This window comes from Cotesia glomerata, linkage group LG3 (genome assembly GCF_020080835.1).
Source record: "Cotesia glomerata isolate CgM1 linkage group LG3, MPM_Cglom_v2.3, whole genome shotgun sequence".
NCBI lineage: Eukaryota > Metazoa > Arthropoda > Insecta > Hymenoptera > Braconidae > Cotesia > Cotesia glomerata.
Window position 1 is genome coordinate 5,963,760 of NC_058160.1, and position 24,201 is coordinate 5,987,960.

General features: G+C 28.5%; 4 protein-coding genes and 1 long non-coding RNA gene across 6 annotated transcripts; 3 read left to right on the forward strand and 2 right to left on the reverse strand.

Moving 5' to 3' along the window:
• The first annotated feature begins 1,908 nt into the window (after nt 1-1,908).
• LOC123260911 (protein dimmed-like) lies at nt 1,909-5,778 on the forward strand. Of its 2 annotated transcripts, none has more exons than XM_044722294.1 (5): nt 1,909-2,217; nt 2,763-2,941; nt 3,141-3,252; nt 4,898-5,109; nt 5,450-5,778. In XM_044722294.1, exons 1-5 carry the CDS (start codon nt 2,111-2,113, stop codon nt 5,554-5,556), a joined length of 717 nt encoding a protein of 238 aa, XP_044578229.1. In that variant the 5' UTR covers nt 1,909-2,110; the 3' UTR covers nt 5,557-5,778. The 2 variants fall into 2 exon arrangements, with proteins under 2 accessions (XP_044578229.1, XP_044578228.1); XM_044722293.1 differs by having other exon boundaries at nt 4,895-5,109; nt 5,450-5,777.
• LOC123260930 lies at nt 3,145-20,462 on the reverse strand. Its single transcript, XR_006508572.1, has 3 exons — nt 20,377-20,462; nt 14,823-14,829; nt 3,145-3,156 (listed from the first exon to the last, which is right to left on the reverse strand). It is a non-coding gene; the product is annotated as an uncharacterized LOC123260930 (long non-coding RNA).
• On the forward strand, nt 6,925-9,579 carry LOC123260898. The gene is made up of 3 exons (XM_044722271.1): nt 6,925-7,287; nt 7,379-7,664; nt 8,646-9,579. The coding sequence occupies exons 1-3, from the start codon at nt 7,265-7,267 to the stop codon at nt 9,513-9,515; spliced, it is 1,179 nt and encodes a 392-aa protein (XP_044578206.1). The 5' UTR covers nt 6,925-7,264; the 3' UTR covers nt 9,516-9,579.
• On the reverse strand, nt 10,146-14,151 carry LOC123260923 (transmembrane protein 26). Its single transcript, XM_044722311.1, has 5 exons — nt 13,958-14,151; nt 11,635-11,812; nt 10,764-11,539; nt 10,333-10,671; nt 10,146-10,269 (listed from the first exon to the last, which is right to left on the reverse strand). The coding sequence occupies exons 1-5, from the start codon at nt 14,149-14,151 to the stop codon at nt 10,236-10,238; spliced, it is 1,521 nt and encodes a 506-aa protein (XP_044578246.1). The 3' UTR covers nt 10,146-10,235.
• On the forward strand, nt 16,818-21,670 carry LOC123260887 (myrosinase 1-like). Its single transcript, XM_044722256.1, has 7 exons — nt 16,818-17,076; nt 17,171-17,304; nt 17,359-17,616; nt 17,855-18,035; nt 18,102-18,487; nt 18,771-19,069; nt 21,401-21,670. The coding sequence occupies exons 1-7, from the start codon at nt 16,884-16,886 to the stop codon at nt 21,579-21,581; spliced, it is 1,632 nt and encodes a 543-aa protein (XP_044578191.1). The 5' UTR covers nt 16,818-16,883; the 3' UTR covers nt 21,582-21,670.
• The last annotated feature ends 2,531 nt before the right edge of the window (nt 21,671-24,201 follow it).

Genomic DNA, 24,201 nt, shown 5'->3' on the forward strand with positions numbered 1-24,201 from the left:
AAAATAAAAAATTTTGAAAGAAATTTTTCATCACAATAATTGATTTTTTTCAAAATAATTTTTTATGTTAGACTTCATTGATAAAAAAATCAATTTGATTAAAGAAAAAAATTTTGAATCAGCAAAATTATTTTGAAGAGATTCATCATTTTAAATTAAGTAAAAAAAATTTCTTGAATCAAGTAAAATTTATTTGAATTAAAAATAATTTCTCAAATGATCAATTTTTTTTATCAATGTACTAAAAAGTACTCGTCTATAAATTAGTATGAATTAAAAATATTAAAAAAAAAATCGATTGTTTTTAATTTTGTTGAAGCAAAAATAAATTATTTAAAAATTGATCTCGTTGAAGAATATAAGTGAGTAAGTAATAACTAGTGAGAAAAGAAGAAATAACGAATGAAAAAGCAAGCAATAACACAAACTGTACTACTTCAAGTGACACAAATTTAATTAAAACCAATACAAGCAGTAAATTGAAATCTTTTGTTAGCCTTTTTGCGTGTACTTAAAGACACCGGCTATATACACTCTAAAAATTAATGATAATAAAGTACATAATAAAAAAAGTTCAAGCAGAACAATCAATATTGCTATCTTACCTCTTATAACTACGACAATAAGGAACAGACGTCATTAAAACTAATTTAAATTAGAGATATAGAAAATCTCAGAAAGTTTGAGCTCGTTGAGAAAGTTATATAATAAACCAGATATATACGTGCTTCTATCGGTATATTCCGACAATAAAATGATCCCCTTAACTTGTACCTACAACCCTATATACAAAATACAATATAGAAATACTATTGTGGTGGTATTAACACCTCGTATAATTGCGCCTTACTAGCGTATTGTATACCGCGAAAACATATCTCATTTGAATATCCGTAAGCCATTCAATTGAAATCTATGGGAAGGCTAATATTTGAACTGACAATTGAATCTTCCTTTTCTCAGGCTGTCACATCAATAAATATCTACTTTTTATAGTTCATGTCTCTTTGGCAAATTTTTATAATTAAAATTTTTAATAACAAATTTATACATTTTTTTTGGAAATTGTCTAGTTTCAGGGCCCACAATACTTCAACTTATAATAATATTTAGAATTTTTTTAATTCATTCCTCATTTTTTTTTATTATTCAAATAGAATGATTAGAAAAAAAAATATTTTCTATAATTTCAAAATTGACATTAAAATATTAAAAAAAAATATATATATTTAAAAATTTTAATTTCTTTATTTTTTATGCTAAAAAAACTAGATGACTGTAAAACTAAACAATTATTTATTTGATCACAAATATATAAATAAGTTTTTGAAAATAGAATAACAGTTTAATTTGACAGTAAGTAGATGAAATATTTCAATATCGTAGCCAATAAATAAAATAATTAAACAAAATAAAATGATATATTTCACGAAAGAAATGGAGTAAAAAGCCTGAAATTGAGTGAATTGATAATTAAAACAATCCAGTGAATGTTAAGCTGCAATGACTCCGGGCTATTTTAATTTTTTTACTCGATTATTCGGTTGTTTATTTTTTGTTTGTGTTTCTTTTATTTATTTTAATATTGTTCGCTTATAGTATAGTTTAGTATGGAAGAGTTGAGTATAGAACATTATACACTCGAGTGAATATAAAATAATTTCGTTTGGCAGTAACGATAAACCGCAGTGGCTCGCTGCCACCCTTACTTTATAGTTAAAGTAAATTGCGTTATTAAATTCCATCCAATCGGAGCGTATCTTGACGAAAATTTTATTCTGGTTGTTGTACCATTGGCTGACTCGCTCCGCCCAGGGGTTGGTATCGATTCCGAGAACCCCCTCTGGCTTGGAATCACGGGTAAGTATATAAACCGAAATCCTCGGGGATTAATCTGATAGTAGTACTTCAAAGAAGCTGCACGCCGTGCTCAAGCTTTCGTTGTTGATTTAATCATTTTTTAGTTTTAAACCATTTTTATAAGTAACAAGTACAACAATATTTTAACACTTGTGTACATATAGCCAATAGTGAAGCATAGTTAATTAATTAAACCGTGAATTATAGTATAAATAATAATTGTGATAGGCTGTGATTTTATTATTTAAATATGGCGTCGCATTTGGCTTACAATTATGAAGAACGTGGACATCGTATTACCTCAAGACATCGAGTTATTCCTGGTTCACATAAGCCTACTGATTCCATTTGTGCAAAGTAATTATGATTTTTTTTTTTCATTTTAATCGTATGATTTTCTTTTATTAATTACAAAAATTTTCAATGAAATAGATGGATTTTATAAAACAAATAATTGTTTTACAATTTTTTTGTGATTTTCCCGAAATTAATTGAATCTTTTGGACCTTATTAAAATTTTGAGTAATTTGGACATTTTAGAACGATTTTTCTCACACCAAAAATGATTGACCTTTCATAGAAAATTTATTAACTTATAAGCAATTATTAATTAAATTTTAAATTAAATAAATTATCAATTTTTATAATGCTCAAAATTTGATAAAATTATTAATTAAATTTATTTTTTTTTTAATTGATTTCACAAATTAAGTATAAATATTTTTTAATTTCTTTCAGGATTCTTTTACAAATAATAAATTATCGTTACCAATAAAATAGAGTAATAAATTTATTCTAATTGACTAGATTTGGATTAATATGATCATGATTTATTATTTGATACAAAAAAAAATAATATAATCTGTTGTTAACATCATATAAAAATGGAAATATTTTTGCAGTACAAGATACTACGCAGGAAATGGAGGTGGAGGAGGAAGTGACATAAGTGAAGAAGATCTTACAGATTTGCCATCTTGTGCCTATGCAGGCCGATCTACGCAACATGTGGCGGCTCATACTTCACCCCATAGCCATACACACTTGCCCTTACAATATAACATGCCACTGTCAACACAAGGTATTTATATGTCCTTGATTTTGTTGATTGCAAAATTTTATTATTCACAGCTAAAAATAATTATGAGTATTAGGAAGTTTTTTTAATATAATTCTAACTTTAGTGCTTAATTTAATATAAGTATGTGTTTTTAAAATTTTAAGTTTTAATTTAAAGAGAACAGATCATTTATTAATAAATTAATTTTTTTTTCTTAAAGATCATAACGACAATGACTTGAATGGATTTGAAGAAGGTTACTATCCCAATGGCAGTCCATATAGAATTCAGAGAAACGCTGCAAATATCAGGGAACGTCGACGGATGCTTAGGTAAGAACCACTAGTTCTTTGATCATTATAAAAATTACCTTGATTATTTAAGTAAATTTTATTTCAATTAATTACAAGATACAACAGAAAATTATACATTGTTGTTCTTAAAATTTTCATCGATTCTTCCATTTTTAGGGAGAAATTCAATAAAATATGAAGAAATGTCATATCATTTTTTCTTTTTGAGATTTTAGCAGTACGGTTAAATTTTGATGTAAAAAGAAAGGATATTGATTTTATAGTGTTGCGTATTTCATAACGCGCAGTGGTTGATCCTCGGTTCAGAATAAAACGTTTAGTCAATTTATTTTAAAGTAAAATATAAAAAAAAAATTTATAATTGGAATATTTATAAAAAATTATAACGCAAAAAAGATAATCACTTTTTATGACATTTATATTAAACTAGAAATTTAAATGGCTCTAATGTATTTTCATTTTAGAGATAAATCGAGACAATAAAATTGTTAAAAAATAATTTTTTTGCTCAAGAATTTGATCTTGTTAATTTTTTTTTCAGTGTAGTTTATAGTAAGTTTATTTATAGTTGTCCGAATAATTGTTTGTTTTTTACTATTTCATAAAATTATAATAAACAAAAATAATTTTGTTTTTTTTTTTTTTAAAGATGAAATATAATTTTAATTGATTTCAATATTGTTTCAAAATAAGTTCATTGCTTGTAAAAAAAAATTAGATTTACGAGTTCAAATTGTAAAAGTTAATCCTTTGATATAAAATTCATGATTGAGTTGAAGTTATTTAGAATCGAAATTTATCGAATTTTCGAAAAAAATTGTCCTTGATTTCTCGTTGGTTAAGATGTGAAGATTAAATCGCAATTTGAATTTTTAGTTTAGTATAAATTAAGAAAAGTTTGGAAAATCCAAAAGTGCACGACTCATAATGCTCATTTAATTATGAAATATAAAAAAAAAAAAAAAAACTTAAGTCGTTCAAAATTAATTGTTGAAAAAACAGCTGTAGTAGGAAGGTACTGCACAAGCGCCCCTGGTGGAATAAAATGTACATAATATCTATAGATATAGATATATCACCATCCATGTTAATTTTATTAAATGGATATATATAGATATACAGTCTTGTAGTTTTCGTTTTTTATTAATTGTAATTAAACGACACTGAATTAATTAACCATTCGCATTCAGTGACCTACAATCATCGATTAGAATTTAAAAAAAAAAAATTTAACTCAAATAATTGATTTTTTCACAAGTTACAGTGTTTCCGGGGTTTCATACATGACGGACAGGAAAAGTTTTTGACCTTTTTTGATGTTTTTTTCCATTTCTATTGCAGTAAATCAATTTTTAGAAAGTATGGAATTAATCTCCATTAAATTATCTCGCCAATAGTATGCAAAATATCTTGATTCCGTGAACTAACAAGGATATAATACTAAAAATAGTTGCTAAAATGAGGCGAAAAAAATTTTTCGATCGTAAAGCACTCTCTGATGCTTCGCATCATGAGTCGTGCAAAAAAACAAAAAGCGTACTGTTAAATTTATTTATATCCAAATATTTTTTTCAAGAGATCAATAATTTAAATTATTAATTAAAATTAATTCCTTATTATCGATAGAATATTGATTTTTAAGTTTTATTGAAATTTTTAGCAGCATAAACTCGGCTTTCGATGCACTGAGGGGCCACGTGCCGACGTTTCCCTACGAAAAAAGATTGTCAAAAATCGACACCTTGCGATTGGCAATAGCGTACATTGCACTGCTGACAGAAGTTCTGAAAGTCAAAAATGTTGATCCTTTGACGTACATCGAAATGTGTCTCAGAGGTGAAATGAGTGGTGAACGCGCTGAATGGAACACAAGTGGTAAATCTTCCCAAACATCAATAATATATCGATACTGCCATTCTAATACGTGGTATCTCACAAAATTTGACATATTGACTCTTTTTGAAAAATAGAATCACAACAATATTACGGAAGTCATATTAAAAATTTAAGGGTCAAATAGTTTAATAACTATTTTTAAATAAATATTTTTATCCGTTAAATCCCATTTAATCAATGTTAAAAATGAAATGTTTTTACTGTCTGCTGTAAAATTTTCTAAATGTGGGATATGACGTTTTAGAATGGCAGTATCGATATCTATCGAAACTATTTGATTATTGGGAACGACAAGTTAAAATTGTTGACTTTATTTCAGATCTCATGGCTCGTTTAGCTTGGATAAATTGGGAAAATCTGGGCGTTAATCCAAACCGACGTTCGTCTCTTACCACGCTTACTTTCACTACTGACAATTTAAATTGAGTATTAGTGGATGAGCAAGCTAAATTGATTTGTTTTCTATTTATAATTTGCAATGTAAATAATGTATCGGTATCCGAAAAAAGAAAAAAGTTATTGTAAACTATATATGCATATATAGTTAACGTGCAATATAAGCAAATTATATATATATAATTATAAATTTCGTATTCGTGTACCTGTATAAAAAGGCGATTTATATTAGTTAGTGTAAGTAGAAATTTTTTTCTTTGAATAACATTTTAATAAATGAGATATTAATAAAATTTTCTACACGCTATTTTAGATAGTGATTTATTTCAAAATTAAACATTTTCTTATTGATTTATTATTTATTTTAGCATGAGCAAGTAATGATTAATATTTTTTTTTAATTGTTTGTGAACACTAGCGCTAGTAACATGTTATCTAGAGTTTTCCAGTTTTTTTATTACAAACATTCCCATAAATTAATATTGTTATTTATTTCTTTTTATCAAATATTTTATAATTTTTTTTTGTGATTTCCGATGATATTATATTTTTTTTCACACAGAAAAAAAGCATTAATGATAAAAAATAATGCTAAAGTACTGATTTAATTTTTTAGCATAAATTTTAAGAAATTGTAGGGTACGGGCGGGCAAGACGGAGAGGGCAGGTAAAACGAATAATCGTTCCAAAATCGCTGGTCGGTCGATAGAAAAATTTTAGACTGCAATAAAAAACGATAGGTCTAGTTACATAATTGATTGATAGATTGCAGTCTAAAATTTTTCTATCGACCGACCAGCGATTTTGGAACGATTATTCGTTTTACCCGCCCTCTCCATCTTGCCCGCCCGTACCCTAAGGAATTTTATTGAAAACTTTTACATTTAAAAAAAAAAAAAATCAACTATCGGACATTATTCTCCTCTGAACAAAATTTATTTACGATCAACATATTCAATTTATTCTAATAATAATTTTTTTAATAAATTTAAAAAAAAAGATTCTAGTGAAAAATTTTTTTCGAAAAAAAAAAAATTAGATAATCGGAAAAATTGATTAAAAATAATAATTATTTTTTCTTATTATTATAACGGTGGCATATATTTTATTTTCCATCTCCAATTCTCCAAATCGACTGTTGACATATTAAAAAAAAACATCTGAAATCTAAATAATAGCTATAGACAAAAATTCAGTAAGGCTGAACTAAAAACATTACAGTTTGACAGTTGATTCAGTGATGAAGGTTATTTATTTACAATAAACTTATTAATACAGCTATTATAATAATTAATTTTAAATTAAATTAAATACTTAGTTATAATTTTTTTTTGTGAAATAACATAAATTTAAGTGATATCTCACAGCGTTGATATAAATATTAAAAATGGGTTCTAACGTGGAATTGATAATTTTAAATGAACCTCCAGCACCTAAATTAAACTACATCTATCAAGAGTATGTTCCTACACGAGTAATAGAACTGAGTGATTACAAAACAAAACTAGACCTTCGGCGCGAGTTTAATATAGATCATGAGACAGCCGGGACTTCACCAGATTCGTCGTACAAAAAATGTAATTACAATCCTTCGCGATCGTTATTCAATATCGACAATAATGTTGTAGTTCCAAAATTACCAGCTGGTACGATAATCGTAAAAAAAGAAGATAAAAAGCCCAAATTGCAATCAAGAAATGCCAGCAACATTGAGTCAATAATCGGGAAAATAAAATCAATGAAAAAAATGGATAAGACTAAGTATAATTTTTTTATTTTTTTTTTTTATTGATAATATACATATTTTTTAATTTATTATCATTAATTAATTGATAAAATAATTTTTTTTTAGGACAGAAGTACAGCGAGTTCCACTGCAAGGTGTAAAGAAAAAAAATGACGATAATTTCTCAAGGTTAAGACTATTAGCAGCGAAACGCCGCGATTGTCGTAATGATGGTGGGATCAAGAAGAAACAATTGAAGAAATGCAATGTACCTTATATGAATACCAGGTCGATAACTAAAAAACTTTACAATGTGGGAGCGGCTTATCAACCGCCAACGGTAAGCGACGAAATGGAGTGGAAAGAATGGCCAGTACACGGAATGCATGAAAGGCCGATTTATCATCCACAGGTAATTGGTTTAAGGGATCATTCTGGTTCCAATGCTCAAAAAAAAGCAAATATTCATTATTTTTTTTACACAGGAACTATTATAGATAATAATGTAAAAGTTATTTAGCTCAACACATACATTTTTGAATAACACAAAAAATATCTAACTTTATTTATTTTTTTATTTTTTTACATGAATAAACAATGAGTGAATGGGGCTCCTCCAAAAGTTAGTATGTAGCTGGCGTATATGATAACTTGATAACGAATAATCTAAAACACAAAAACCAAAATTACTTACCTTCAATTGCATCAGCTACGGAGATTAATATTTATTGATAAATAACACAATGGCGGAAATTAAAAAAAAAAAATAATAAATGAGCCTTTTATTCGCAGTTTTTAGTTCTAAAAAAATAGTAAAAATCAAAATTTTGATTTGTTTGTAGCTAATGAAATATCTACTACTATGTATAATGTATGGTTTAAATTTCATTAAGATAGGGTCAGTGGTTCTGGAGATATCATGTACGTAAACCAGAGAAACAGAGTTCTGAGATAGTGTTTAAAGTTTGTTTTATTAATTAAAAAAAAACAAATTTTATCTAAAGCCAATCCGTGATACCGGCACTATACAAAAGCCCTCCAGCCTTTTTAAAAGTTTAATTTTCTTCCACTCTAACATCCACATAAACATTGTAAAATAATGTTGCAGTGGTCCGATCACTTAGAAATTTGAACACAATTTTTAGACATATGTACTTTCGACAAATGTAAAAAGAAAATAATTTTTTCAAAAGTTATAAGCCAGAATGATCCCTTAATTCTTGATTTTTAAAATTAAAATTTTCACTTAAAATATTTCAAAATTTTTTGTAATTTTGAATAGTGACTTAGTCAAATTAGTTCTTTAAATTATTTAAAAAATTTTTTGTCGTTTCTGCTAAAAAAATTAATAGGTATTTTTACATGAATACAAATTAAAAATTTCATTTTTCAGATCGGACTAGGAACAGAATTTTTTGGTCGCTGTTTTGTTAACGCAGACAATAATTCCTATAAGCAAGTATCCTCGGCGATTGGGTCTAACATGACGAACAACGAGAACCGCTGGCTTTGTAAAAAAAGAACTTATTCACGTGATAGAAAAACTAAAAGCAAAGAAGAAAAAACATTCGCTCATTACATGCACGACAGTTTGCACTATGTCCTGGGTTTCTGTGCTCAAGTAATGACACCGGAGTACAAAACACTGATTAATAAGCAAATAACAAGGAAATCAGAGACTGTAGAAAATATAATTAGCAAGTCAGAAAATTCAGTTAATTTCAAAGCGCCTCTTGCTTCTTTGAAAGGAAGTACATTTTTTCTACAAGAAGTGAGTTCTACTTCCGGAGAAGTTTCAAAATTATCGCCAAATAAATTGTTTATTAATTTCAAGAACATAAAAAATCACGAGAAACTCCAGCAAGCTTTAGAAAGCGGCTCCAAGAACACTCTGATTTTGTTAAAAACTACGATTCCAGCGGTAAAAAAAGAAACATCAAAAATTGTAAAACCAGAAGCTTCAACTAGTGCAAGAACTGAAAATTTTACAGATGGAATTGTAGTAAGTGATAACGCATTTCATGGTTATCAAGAAAAATATTTTACTGTTCAAACAAATAAAACGTTTCAAGATACAAATTCTACAGAAGCTAAAGTAGTGAATTTCGAATTGTTGAACGGAAATTGGATTAATGAATTAATTGAAGACACTGCCATGATTTATTGCGTTGCTGCTGGTGTTCATCAAGATGACTTGATTAGCTACATCGATACTCTGGATGCCGATCAATCGATTAATTGGTTAATGTCTAAGTTAGAGTAATTATTTTTTTTTAATTTTTCGTAGTTTAAAAATGCTTGAGCACATTAAAAAAAAAAAAAAAACACTCTTTTCAACTTTAAGACTTAAAATTTTCGTAACTATTACAAATGTTGAATTAATTTTAAATTTAAAAATTTTCTACTATTTACTCTTCGCAAAAGTATTTAAAAAGAAAATATTTTTAAAAGTCATGCATTGAAAATATAGAGTGGACAATATTTATTTTTAAAAACTGTAAAATCATGAAATCTGTGATGTACAGAAGAAATTGAAAATTTTACTGTTTAAATTTGCGTTTCCATAAGATGCGCTCAAACATTCTTAATATTTAAAAAATTATTTGAATTTTTTCTACTGTTAAAAATTTATTCCTTATGTAGTCTTTGTTCATTCATTAAGTTTAATTTATTAAATTCAACTGATTAAATAATAAAAGCTAATTGTTTATTTATGAATTAATTTTAATTTTACATCGAGATAATGACATCGATTTATTATTATTCTAATATCAATAAATTATTTTTTATTTAAAATGTCCGATTTTTTTAAAAGATCGATTTGATAATAATCTTAAAACTAAAATTCTTAGCACTGAAAAATTTCTAATTCTAACTAATGAATTTTCAAAATTTAAATTTAAATTTTAAGTTTGTAAATTATTAAATATATAATAATAATAATAATAACGATTCATTATAAATTTATATTCAAAATATTTTATTATTCTTTATTACGATGCTTACGACGCTGATATCTGTAAAAAAATAAATAAAATGAAAATAAATATTTGCGAAAAAAAAAAAAAAAAAAAACTTACCTATGGTCAGATTCAATATCTGATTCGCTCTGACTTTTATAAGCACTTTTATCTTCACATTCCTCTGAAGTTAAGTTACAAACTTTTGATTTCTTCTTAACTGATTTATTTTTTTCTTTGTCGTTTTTGAAATCATCTTTCTTTAATCTTTTTCCCTTATTTTTGTCTCTCTGTTTTCGCTTTACTTCAACTTCATCATCCAGATCATAAAACTCTTCGCTATCGACTTCTCGATGATGCATTAAAACTCGTCTTTTATCATCCTTGTGGATTTTTTTATTTTTGGACGAAGTGCGCGAGCTAGAAGTAGAATATCCAGTATCTTGTCTAATATTACTCCTGATTGATTATTTAATAATATTAATGAACTTTAATGCCAAATATTTATAGAAAAAAATCATAAAAGAACCTTAATGAATAAAAAAACTTACCTTTTATTTCGTGACAAATCTTTAACTGATAGTTCATAAATATCATTTTCTGTAACAGAAAAATCATCATCGGATTCTGATGAATCATCTTCATAGTTCCGTCGTCGTTTTTTCGGATGTGAATGTTTGTAGTTATAAACAACATCATCGCGTGATATAATACTGATATTTGGTATTTCGTATTTTTGTCTTTGTTTCCTTTTCCTCCGTTTCCGCTTGCTTCTGTTTTCACTGTGTACCACACAGAGTCTATACAACTGAAGTAAAATAACCAGAGTATTCTTGCAAGTGAAAAAAATGTTCATATAACTAACGATACGGTAATGGACAATAATAATCAGACGAAATGCAAGAAACGGAGCATCCTGAAGTAAAATATTGAGAGTTATACCCCAAGTGTCAATACTGCAACAGCTTGTTTCAGTAGGTACTTTTCTTTTCACTGTTGTCCCCGATGACAATCTCGATTTTCGTGATTTGGTTGCCGTCAATACGACTGTGAATTGCATCAAGGACCATGACCATATGCCCAAAGTCAGATAAACAAGAACGTACTCCTGTCCGATAACATCTTCTTTGAAGGAATCAAAAAACTCTATTATGTCTGCGGCTGTTCCGATATAGACAAGCAAAAGCTGGCTCAATTGGTCACGTGTCAAGTCTCCCTTAGGTAACATCCACCGACCAACAATTAGTACTAGCATTAAAAATTGCTCTATCAGGGTGACCCATGTTTCTGTTGATATTTGGATATCAGGTAATTTGAAATTGATCGACTGGAAATTAAAATAATCTATTGTTATAGTTGATAATATTATTTAGATAAATAATTATGAATGAAAAAAAATAATTATTTATTTAGCTAACGAACCCCAAATATTTTTTCCAAATTTTTCAAGTCTTCTGCTGCTAAATTACTGATGTCTATTGTTTCTGATATATTTATATTTGTGGTACGTGATTTTAATCGAGTTTCTAGTTTGTCCAGTTCCAGAAGCCAAATTGCTGGGACGACACTTGTGAGGTAAAGAAACACTGATGGGCAGAACCTGGAATATTTAACATAAATTCTATTATTGCAAATTATATTTATATCAAAATCTTTGATTGAAAAATTTTTATTCCTTCAGATTTTTAAGGTAGATCTTTCGCCAAGTGGGTTTATTCGGATTGTTTTTAAATTCGGTCAGGTTGATCTTCAAATCAATCTGCATCGATTTGTGTGAAATGGAATTTTTGAACAATACACAGAAAAAAAAATGTTCTTCAATCAAGTATATAATTTTGAAGAACTTAATATTCTTGATTTGAGTAGAAAAATTCTTGAACTAATAAATTTTTCTTGATTTAAAGAAATTTTGCTTGATTCAAGAATTTTTTGTCTTGATTCAAGACAAATAACCTCTTCAAAATTATTTTCTTGGTTCAAAAATTTTCTCTCAAATCTAGTTAATTTTTTAACTTCCCGCTAAGAAAATTGAAAATTTTCAAAAATCGGGAAGTTATTGGTTTTACCCCGTTTTTCGAAAATCGAGTTTTCATCAGATCTCGACGTTTTGAGGTCCTAGGAAGCTTTCCTGACTATTCCCGCGAGGGTGTCACTATGTCTGTCTGTATGTGTGTGTGTGTGTGTGTGTGTGTAAGTATGTAAACCTCTTATAACTTTTGAACAGTTGAACCGATTTCATCGCAGTTGGTGCCATTCGAAAGGGCTTCGCCAAACTTAGGTTTCCTGTTAATTTGAACCGATTCGGACCGATAAATTTTGAGAAATTTGGAGAAATCTAAAAAAAAGTAGGAAAAAAAATTTTTTCTGAAGTGGTTTTTTTGGGATAACTTTTAAACGGCTCAACCGATCGATTCCAAAAACTAATCAGCTCTCAACCTTAAAAAACCACGTCGATCGCCGCCAATCCGGTCAAAATCGGTTGATTCGTTCGAGAGATATCGTGAACGAAAGAAAACCGAAAAAAGTGTTTTTTCAGAGTTACTCCGAAATTTCTAGTTTGACCAATTGAAACTTAGAAATTATTTATAAGGCTTAAAAAACTACGTAGAATGCCGCCAACCGCGTAAAAATCGGTTCATTCATTCAAAAGTTATTGCGGTATGAACATTCAAAAAATAGTGTTCTATGAAACTTCTATCAGACTTTTGAGCTCAAAGAGCTCAAAAGCATAGAAAAGGTATCTTTTTGAGCTCGGAGAGCTTAAAACAACACACAGATTGTACTTTTGAGCTCGAAGAGCTCAAAAAAGCGGCCAGGTATTAACGGAATCAGCAGGAAGTTGCAGGGATGGCCTTTAGGGTCAACCGTTTTCCTAATTTTTTTTTCAGTGTACGGTTACGGAGAATATTAAATTTCAAAGATTTTTTGAGGCTTTTATACTTGCACTATACGGGATACCGACCAGTTTATTTGTATATGTGATTATAATTAAGAATCTATTAAGAATAATAAACATTTTTAAAATAGTTAAATTCATAGTTTCTACATAGTTTTTAAGATATAATTAATAAATTAGTTAAGTATTCGAAACTGCTCATCATTAAAAAATGAATGAGAAAATAATAAATAGCAAAAACGAACGTATTTATCGTTTTATAATGTATGTGATCGAATTACTTCAAAGATTTTTATACTCAAAAAATTAAGTTAATTCAGTTTGATTTATAGTGAAAATTGCAATAATAATTGTCAGCGAATTCTTGATATTTCTTTAAGAGGACAGCAATGAGAAATAATTTGTTTTACCAATATTAGATTTAAAAGTTTACTAATATCATATAAAATAGCAATTAATCTTTTACCTATAATTTTGCATTAGCTAAAACATTGTATCAATCATCAAAATTTGTACTAAACATACGAATGAAATAACTATTCACATATTCAAGAGACAATAAAAAATTGAAATTAAGAAAATTCAATTATAAAGGTATTTTTGACGATAAAAAATATAAGTCAAAATAATTATAATCGTTTTCTTTTATTCGGAAGTGATGTGACAAAGTGTATAAATTGAGCTGTTTGATCAACGCCACTCAATTTCCGTCTGTCTATCAAAGTCTTTAGAAAAATAAGTACTTTTATTGACCCATTTTTATAAGATATAAAAAAAATTGTAAATAGTCCAATAAATATATAATTTGTTTATAAAAAATAGATTTAGAAACAAAACAATTTTATTTACCACTTCCATTCTTGGTGTGTTTTTATTGCAATAGTAAATATTCCCTCGAAGAACAATAATACAATCGGTGAACTGAGGTACCAGTAAAAAGGATTTTTTTTGAAGGACGTCACTTGCCAAATTGCGATAAATCCATGGGATGCAAACAGTAACCGTGTTATCACTGCTTTTATAGTTGATATAAACTTAACCATATTTATATTTTACGATGAATATGAATTGCAAATACATTTAACGAGCTTGAATTTGTTAAGCTTTTAATTTTTATTAAATAAATTTTTAAAAATCTAAATTCAAATTTTTTGATGAATGATTGACTGAGATTTTTATCGATGCAGAAAATTTTTATGTACTAATAAATAAAATACAAATATTAATTTCACCAGGATGTGTAAGAGCTGTAGGATTATGAGTTACTGGAGTCGCGATGGAAAGGTAGCCGAAAACTTTCATAGATTGAGGTCAATGTACAAAGTATTTCAAACGAAACGCACACTCTTTAACCGATCGCAGTTCTAATAAAAAATCTTTTTATTGAATTAAATTTTAGATAGCAATTCTAAACTTTATTTTTTTGAAAAATTTTAATAATTCGTTTAATAGTTTCGTTTTTATTTTATTAAAAACTGATATAAAATATAAAAGTATATATTTGTATGAAGAATCGTAAGTCTATGCGCGCAGCGTATTAATACAGCGCATGTCTATCAGAAGTGTTGAATTAGTGTCAAATAGACGAATATGACAGAGAAGTAAGAAATCACGTTGTAATTTTTTAGCATAAAAAATTTATCAGAAGTACGATTTTAATACCAAGTAAAACACTTTGTCAGATAACTGCATGTCTAAAGTATATATATTTGACCAAAAATCTAGATTTCAACGTTGTGTCATATAAAACCGTACTTAACTATCATATTATACATATAAATGATACAAAATGCATTCTATTAAAAAGAAAAATTATCTCGGAACTTATGAAAATTTTTTTTTAATTGATTAATTGCTGCATGGAAAAATTAGAACTTCTATTAGAACTGGTTACTGTACTGCACAAGACTTAACACGTTGCCAGCAATCTAAGAAAATTTAGTTAGCATAAAACTAAGTAATGCGCGCATATGACTCAGTCATGTTCCAAACAGTTAACTTTTTCTTTGAATGTAAACTTATTGCCTAGCATCTGTAAAAAAATTTGTAACCATGCTGATTAATAGTAAACATTATGTAAAAACTGAAATTTGATTACTATTGGATTACGTTTACTGCAAAATTTATAAGAGCCAAAAAGATCAATCCCAACACTTTTGTAAGTAGCAGCTAGAATAAAAGTAACATTTCGATTGGAAATTTTTGCTCGGTCAAGTGCTGCAGCAAGTTCAGGTGTCATAACATCAATTTTCTGAAGTATTTTTGGTTGAATCAACTCAGTTTCAAAATCAGATACTTGATTTAATGGGTGACTCGAGGCTGTAGATAAATCAGACTGTAGCAATGTTTATTTTTGATTAGCTAGCATAATATTACTATCAGGTTCATTTTCACCTAAAAAAATCAATTAATTTCGAATAATTAATCATATTGAATTGAAATATTAAATAAAAATATACATCTGCCAGCAAGATGTACATCCATAGTGTCTTCTTTGTCTTTTGTGATTTAGATTGATCAATACAATCTATCAATTCAAATCGACTTTTTGACCTTTGGCCAGCTAAAAACAACTTTTTATCACTATAAATGTATTTTTCAACACTTAATCGAGTTATGTCGAATGAATTTTTGATTCTGTGATAAAAAATTGTTCCTTTCAATTTTTGTGTGGTAAACTTTCGCTTAGAACTTTTTTATATTTTTTTTCTTCGTTTAGGAATTTGGTAAATTTTCTTATAGCGTGATTTTTCCCACCCGTTGAAATACTTGCCTCGAACCACTTGTCTTGAACCTTATCAACTGTTACCCCGAAAAATTGTTTATATGACAATTTACAAACTATCTTTTGATGAACAAACATACTCATAACGTTTTATGTGGAGGAAAGCTCGCGTCCACTAACGCCTTCAGTTTTATGACCAGTAATAGGATTAAGATGAGCCATAACTATGATTAACGTAAGATTTTAATGTGCAGTTAATGATAAATTTTTTTGATAAAACTGAATAATTCTGTTGCATCATTCAAAAATCGGCAAAATTGATAGTGAGCTGAACTTTAATCTTAAATAGCTTTTAAAGCAATCAGTTTATCAAAAAATCACAAGGTTCCTTTTTTATAGAGCGTTCAATTTCCTACGAAAATACTTTAACGATTTGTTTTTATGATTTTTGGTTGGTGGGTTATAAAAATCAAAAGAAGCAAAAATAATTTTTCCCATGTTATTCTTACAGCAAATCAAAAAGCGCAATGCGGATCATTTTAACTTAATATTAAAATTAAGAGCTCATCTTTTCACAGGCGCATTTTTATGTCTAAATGAAACTTTTAAACCTGTAACTGAGAACAAAAAAATGTTCGTTTTTTTGAACCGCCCTAATATTAATATTTCTTTACTATAATAGTATAACATCGATTTTCTGCAAGTAGACGAAGAGTATGAATTTGTTTTCGGCTTTACAAAATTTCATCCAGTTGAGGTATTTGAACTGTTTTGTTTTGTGCAAAAAAAAATTGATTTCGTTATTTAGTGCAGTCACACTGAGCAAAAGATAATAAAACATAAGCGATAATTAAAACGTAAGCAATGAAGAATATAATTTTAACGATGTTATCGTAAATACATATTTGTCATTTAATTACTCAACTGTGTAAAGTTTTTTCAACAAACCAAATAAAATTTTAAACTTTGGCAGTCGGTCTTCAGCATTAAAACTACAAGCAAGCATTAATATTAACACTTGTAAAGTTTTCTTTTCAAAAAGCTATCGAAATGACAAAATTAATTTTCTTGAATCTAATTTTCTACTTAACAGTAATGCAATTAAGTTTTCATGTGCATGGAAACGATATTACTTGTGAAAATCATTTCACTGATAATACAATAAAAAATACTTTTCCGGATAACTTTATTTTTGGAGTAACAACATCGGCTTATCAAACTGAAGGAGCTTGGAATGTCGACCGTAAGTTACGACAGTGAATATTAATATAAATTTATAGATAGCGAAAATTTTGATACTGAACTAAATTGTTTCAATTTATGGTATGGCAATCAAGATAAAAGTGAATCCATTTGGGATACAATGACTCATGAAAGGCCAGATAAAATTGCTGATGAGAGTAATGGTGACATTGCTGATAATTCTTACCACTTGTACAAAACGGACATCGACCTTGTCAAGCAACTTGGAGTAAGATCTAAATATTGATAGTCATTTTTAATTGTTCACACTATTCTATTTTAGGCAAATGCATACAGAATATCTATATCATGGACAAGAGTTTTGCCTAATGGCACCAGCAATTACGTCAACAAGGACGGTATCGATTACTACAATAATCTAATCAATGAAATGCTTGATAGAAATGTCACACCTTATGTTACAATTTTCCACTGGGATTTACCACAAAAATTACAAGATTTGGGAGGATGGACTAATCCTAAAATTGTTGATTGGTTTGTCGATTATGCCAGAGTTTTATTTCAAGAATTTGGAGACAGAGTAAGTGGATTATTAATTTATGAAAACTGAAAAATTCCTCTTAATGATTATGATCGCTCATTGTTTGTGGTTGATATCTTTATAGATTATAAACAATATGTTATTGACCCTTGCGTCAAAGATTGTAATCTGTGATAACTCTTATAATCACTGAATTTAACTTGGACTCAAAGTCTTGTAGTTCATGAAAATGAAAAATTATTTTATTTCAATTAATTAATTATATATAACTGCTTAGGTTAAATATTGGACAACCTTCAATGAGCCAAATATATTTTGTCGATTTGGTTACAATGGGTTGTTAGCTCCAGGATTAAACGAATCTGGTCAATCAGATTATTCTTGCGCACATCACGCATTGCTCGCTCATGCTGAAACATATAGAATGTATAAAGAAGAATTTTATGAAACTCAAAAAGGCTAGCATACAATTAAATTCCGTGAATTTATTTCTCAAAATGAAAATATAATTAAATCAATTACAGGTACTGTCGGAATTGTGGTGGCGATAATGGTCGAAGTTCCAGAAAACGCGTCTGATCCTGAAGAATTAGCGGGATCTAAATTGTCTTGGGATTTCTGGAACGGCTGGATTATAAATCCCATTTTCTCTAATGATGGAGACTATCCTAAGGCTATGAAAGATAGAATTGCTGAGTACAGTGCCATTCAGGGCTTTCCTCAGTCAAGGCTACCAGAGTTCAACTCAGAACAGATTCAATTGGTGAAAAATTCAGCTGATTATTTTGGATTTAATTATTACTCAGCTTTTTATTTAAAAAAAATAGAAAATTATGATATTAGAAGTAGCGTTTCTAGAGATGGAGATATAGGAATAACTACGAGCTCAAAAAAATTTCCTAAAGATCGGGTAAGTGTTTAGTCAACTTAAAAAGACAATGATAAAAAAGTTGACTTGATTAAAGAGAAGGAATTTTAAATCAAGAATGCTATTTTGAAGAATATAATTTTTTTGAGTCAAGAGAAAAAATTCTTAGCTCAAGAATAATTTCTCAACTCACGAATTCATTTTCTTGACTCAAGAAAATTGTATTCATTGTTCAAGATTTTTTCTCTTGAATCAAATTAACTTTTTATCAGTGTGGTTTTGGTCATTAAGTTATTATTAATCTTTGTTTTATGATTGATATTAGAATACTCCATGGGCAATGGTAGAATCACTGAAACGTATAAATGAAAACTATAATATTCCTTATTTTCTCATAACTGAAAACGGCTACTGGGATAAAGGGACATTGTATGACACAGATAGAGCTCAGTACTTCCTAGATCACCTTCAAGTGGTTTCAAATCTTATAAATCAAGGTTTAGATATTCGCGGGTATTTTGCTTGGTCTCTTCTCGACAATTACGAATGGTCGTTTGGTTATACGCAAAAGTTTGGATTATTTGCAGTTAATTACACAGACCCGAATCGCCAAAGGACACCGAAATTTTCGACTAAAATAATAACTAGAATTTATAAAACAAAAACTTTACTTTCTTCTATTTGCGATTATTAATAAGGTATTAAAATTATTTATATTACAAACTAATTAAATCTATAACTAATTAAATCAATAATTTAGTAATGTACATTTTATTGTTTAAAATGTTGAAATAAGTTACTGTACAGTCGTCTAGATTAGCGTAAAATAAAAATTTTTAAGCGAGAGAGCTTCTGTCAGTAACTTTGAATGATTGATGAGTATGCTCATCAAAATAAGAATCATCCAAGCACTGAGTAATAAATAAAATTTGATCATTATTAACATTTAGTATTTTTTTAACCTTGTAAAATAATGATTCGTCTGACGGTTTCATTGTAATTGAATTAATTGTAATCTTATCATTCCGAAAACTTATCCACTGAATGTCTTCAACGACTGAACGACGTCGTCTATGTTAAATGATGAAGGTTCGTGACATCCGATGCTGACAAAAACATCAATTTCAACGTTTGTTTGATAACCAGTCTTGGTTGGAAATTCAGATTGACATCCTCCTCACCGGGAAATAGTTCAGTGTGTAATTGCAGGTAACTCGTTATGTATGAGCTCAAATAATTAGGACAACTTTTAGACACTTTTTTGTTAGTGATAATTTCAATTATAATTTTTAAGTATTTTAAAAGGTTCCAATACTTATTTTCGTCATCAACAAAATCACCCAGAATTGTACAAATATTACGAGTAAAAACTATTATAATTTCTGATGGTAACTGTTACCATTTGGATTATAAATAGACCCTGATAGCCAAGTTGGCCGCAACTTTCTGTCAATCTACTGCCGCAACTTGTCACCAACTTGGCGGCAACTCTTGGAAAGTAACTCGGTTGGTGTCAACTTGTTCACCAAGTTGTCACCAAGTTGTCGGCAAAAGTTGCTCTGAAACTTTTTCACACCAAGTTGACGATAAGTTTCTCAAGAAATTTGGCGACATATTGCGGCAGTAGATTGGTCTCCTTTTTCTCAGAAACTTGTAGCTAACTTGGCGCCAACAGTTACAAATTCGGAAGTTGACCGCAAGTTATCGCTAAGTTGGTGGCAACTATCTGACACCAACTTGGTTGGTCTGAAACTGTGGCTATCAGGGGAATTATTTAGAACAATAATACTAATTAACTCCAGTTAATATACAGGATTGTAAAAATTATTATATATATGGTGAATGTGACAATATAGATGATTAATAATACAATCATCTAGATAGAGTTCACTACTATCGGATTAATAATAGAAGATTTTACCATTATATACTATTCTGATAGCCAGCGCTTTCTCAGTAAGTGTTGACTTCCATCAGTTACGGTTAATTTATACATCAAGTTGGCGGTAATTCTTCACTCAATAACAGTTGTAAGCAAATTGACGGAAATCTACGGCCGTAACTTGAATACAAGTTAACAATCAAACTTGTCGTTAAATTTTCTTTCAACTTTACTACAATTTGACGGAAATACTTGTACAGCAAGTTTTGACGTCTATTTGCAGAGTAAGTTATAGGTAACTAATAGGTAATCGCTCGCTTTGCCAACTCTTTCCGTCAAGTTTGCTACAAATTACGGACGTAGATTGACAGTAAGTTATAGGTAAGGTGGCTATCAGGGTAGATAGTAAATTTCTATTATTTAATTTTCTCCGTATATACTTAGTGACGTACCGGCAAACGGTCAGCTAACATTTTCACATACTTTACATCAACTGGTGAGTCGGAAAACCAATTGCTATATAGTCCTTGATTGCCGATAATATAAAAAGTTCTTATAAATATATTAACAGCCGAGACCAGTGATTGCAGTTTCAATCGGCTTAGCGAAACGAATGGAAATTTTGAAAAACGTTTTTAGAGATAATAGATAATTTAATAAACTATTTCACCACAAAGCGTTTTTTTCAAAAATTTCATTCGTTTCGTGAAACCAATCGAAACTGCAATTGCTCTGCTGTTGGGAGTGCGACAGAGATAGTTCCGTTGAACTCCGTGAGAGCAAAGCGAGAAAAAGATGGTCTCGCCTGTTAATATCTGTTCGGCAATATTTTCTGCATATATAATCTTGGTAATCGAATTCTAGACTATGTACTGATAAAAAGATTACCTTGCCTTCTTGAGTCAAGAAACAAAAATTCTTGAGCTAAGAAAGGTTTTCTTAGTTGAGTATATTTTTCTAAGCTGTAAAATTTTTTTTTATCTTGGTGATAAAATAATTATAACGATAACATTCCAAGTCATTAAAATCCTAGTATAATTAGAATTTATACCATTGGTAATCTGAACACCGAAATTTTCGACTAAAATAATAACTAAAATTTATAAAATGAAAACAGTGCCTTCTTCTATTTGCGATAGTAATGAGCAAAGCCAGAACAAAACCAAGACACACTCAAATACTTCTAGTCGTTTTCTTGGTTTTGATATGGCGTATTTAGTCTTGGTCAGTATTGGTCTTGCTTATTTAGTCTAACTTACTTTTTGTGTCATTTTGATAATTTTTTAATGTTTATTTATAAATATGAAATATAAATGATCATCAATTTATATCTATAATTAATTAAACTTTATTTCACAATAATCTAAAAATTTTATTATATTCTATTTGTTTTAATACTCATCAAATATTATTATTATATAGTATAACATATATTATTCATATTTATGTATTTATTATTTATTACTTACGGACAACGAATGTATGCATAATAGCTACAAACAATGCTTTCGAAGACAACCCCTCAGCTGGCACAGATGTAATTTTATTTTAAAATTTTATCAGTGTACCCGAATAAATAGAACTTAATTTTCTCTAGTCGTATCAGAAAATCAGGTGGTGAATTATCGATTACTCGTACACTTATTCACGTACGGGCAGATGCCCAACCAACTGTTGATATATTTTACATTAACTGATAAGTCGGGAAACCAATTGCTATATGGTTCTTGATAGCCGATAATATAAAAAGTTCTTAATAATATCCGTTCTGGAATACTTTCTGCATATACGATCAAATTGCTGAATTTTCTCTAATCTACATAAGGAAAAGTAAAACCAAGTTTTCACAAGCTCGATAGGAGCAAGAAATATGGAATTATACCTTTTAAAAGTAAAAAAGAAAAAATTCGTAGAATTGTAAAAACTAAGCCAGCTTATTATTTCCAACTTATGCTGAATAGAAAGAACATGATTGTATCCTTTTAATTAAATAGGACCATCGTTAAATTGAAAACTTTTTATATATATTTATATATGAAAATTTTAATATATGTATTTAGAGCCAAACTGTTTTTCAGAAAAACGTGAATTTCCGAGTAGATTAAATCAGTACAATGAATTATTACAATCATTTATATATTTAGTTCCTATGTATGTAATTCGCTGTTAGCTTTTTGAACTTGAATTGTTCAATATGATAAAGCTTTGCTAATAGGTACTTTTTTAAGATTTGATTAGTCTGATTTCTTTTTATTATAGAATTCAAATGATGCACAGAAAGAAAGATTTCTTGACTCGAGAACAAAATTCTTGGCTCAAGTAAATTTTCGGGTGCCCGAAGGAAGACCGAAGTTGTCTTGGCCGAAGTAAAAATTTTTCTTGAAATTTTATTCTTGGTGGAAGTAATTTTTTATCAAGATTTTTAGATATTTTGGGGAAACAGCACCACCTACTTCAGCTGAGAAAAAAATTTTCTTACCTTGAGAAAATTTTTCTCTTGAATATTTGATATACCCATTTTAGATTATTTTAGAGCGCAATTATACATATTGAATGACAAAAAAATGATTCAATATTACTTGATCTTCCCATTCGACATGTTAGTTAATAAAAATATTAATGAAAATTTACATCAAGATATTTAATTTTTTGGAGCAAGAGAGAAATTTTCTCAAAACAAAAAAATTTTCTTGACTTAAATAAATTGTCTTGGATCAAGATACGTATTTCTTGAAGCAAGGAATTAATTTTGTTGGAATAAGTGAAATTTCTTGTGTCAAAAAAAAATTTTTTTTTCGCCTAAGAAAATAATTCGGAAGAAAAATATTTTCTTGGTTCAAGTGAACCTTTCTTTCTGTGTGCTATTATACGAACATCATTGCCTCTATGTTTTCGGTTAGCAAATATATGATCATATTTATACCTTCATCACATATATAGATTCTCTAAATCATTATAGTGAATTTGGTATGCATTCCTAACATAGCATGATGTTTGCTATTGGGTTTATTATTGTCACTAAAATATTGAAGTAAACTCTATGTGAAAGACCATTTGTTATTCATAATGTTTATTAATCACCCCAATCCTCACTACCTCCCCTTTCTCTATTAGCCTTCGAAGACAAATTAATGTTGCAATTAACTTTTTTTTCACTGTTTTACTTTAGCTAATATTATATCACTTAAGCGATGAGCTTTTAACAATTATAGACTATTCAATAACGTAGAAAGATTTATTGTTTTTGTAGAGATTTTTTTTGTGATAACAACCAAATATGAAAGACTGTTTAATATTTAAATTTTTGTGGAAAAAATTAATATTTAATACATATTAAAATACATTTTTATACATATTAAAATTAATATGTATATTGTTAAATCTGAAAAAATTAAATCTTGAAAAAACCAAAAAAAAAAAAATTGATAATCAGTCACACGAACTATTATGCGAAAATAGAAATAAAATTACTAATCTATTAACAACTGTTATGTATATTAAACGAATAAGGAAAATTTAGTCTCAACATAGGTATTTACATGGTAAAATAGGTTTTTCAGTCAAACTTAGTATCATTTAGAAATATCTTGACCCGATTTGTGCCTTTTCGAGGTTTCATATAGTTTTCAGCAATGATATATTTATTATGATAAGTTTCGAGGTACTTCTCAATAAATTTTGATTTCATGCTTACACTGTAATGAAGTGAATGAAGAGTGAATGATTTTTAATTGATTCACTCCCAGCGGGAGTGACATTTACTCCGAGAAGGAGTTAATTTTTATTAATAATAAAATTCACTCCGCATTCACTCCCAAAATAAATGAATTTAGAAATAAATAAATTTTTGTAAAGAAAATATTTTTATAAGCCC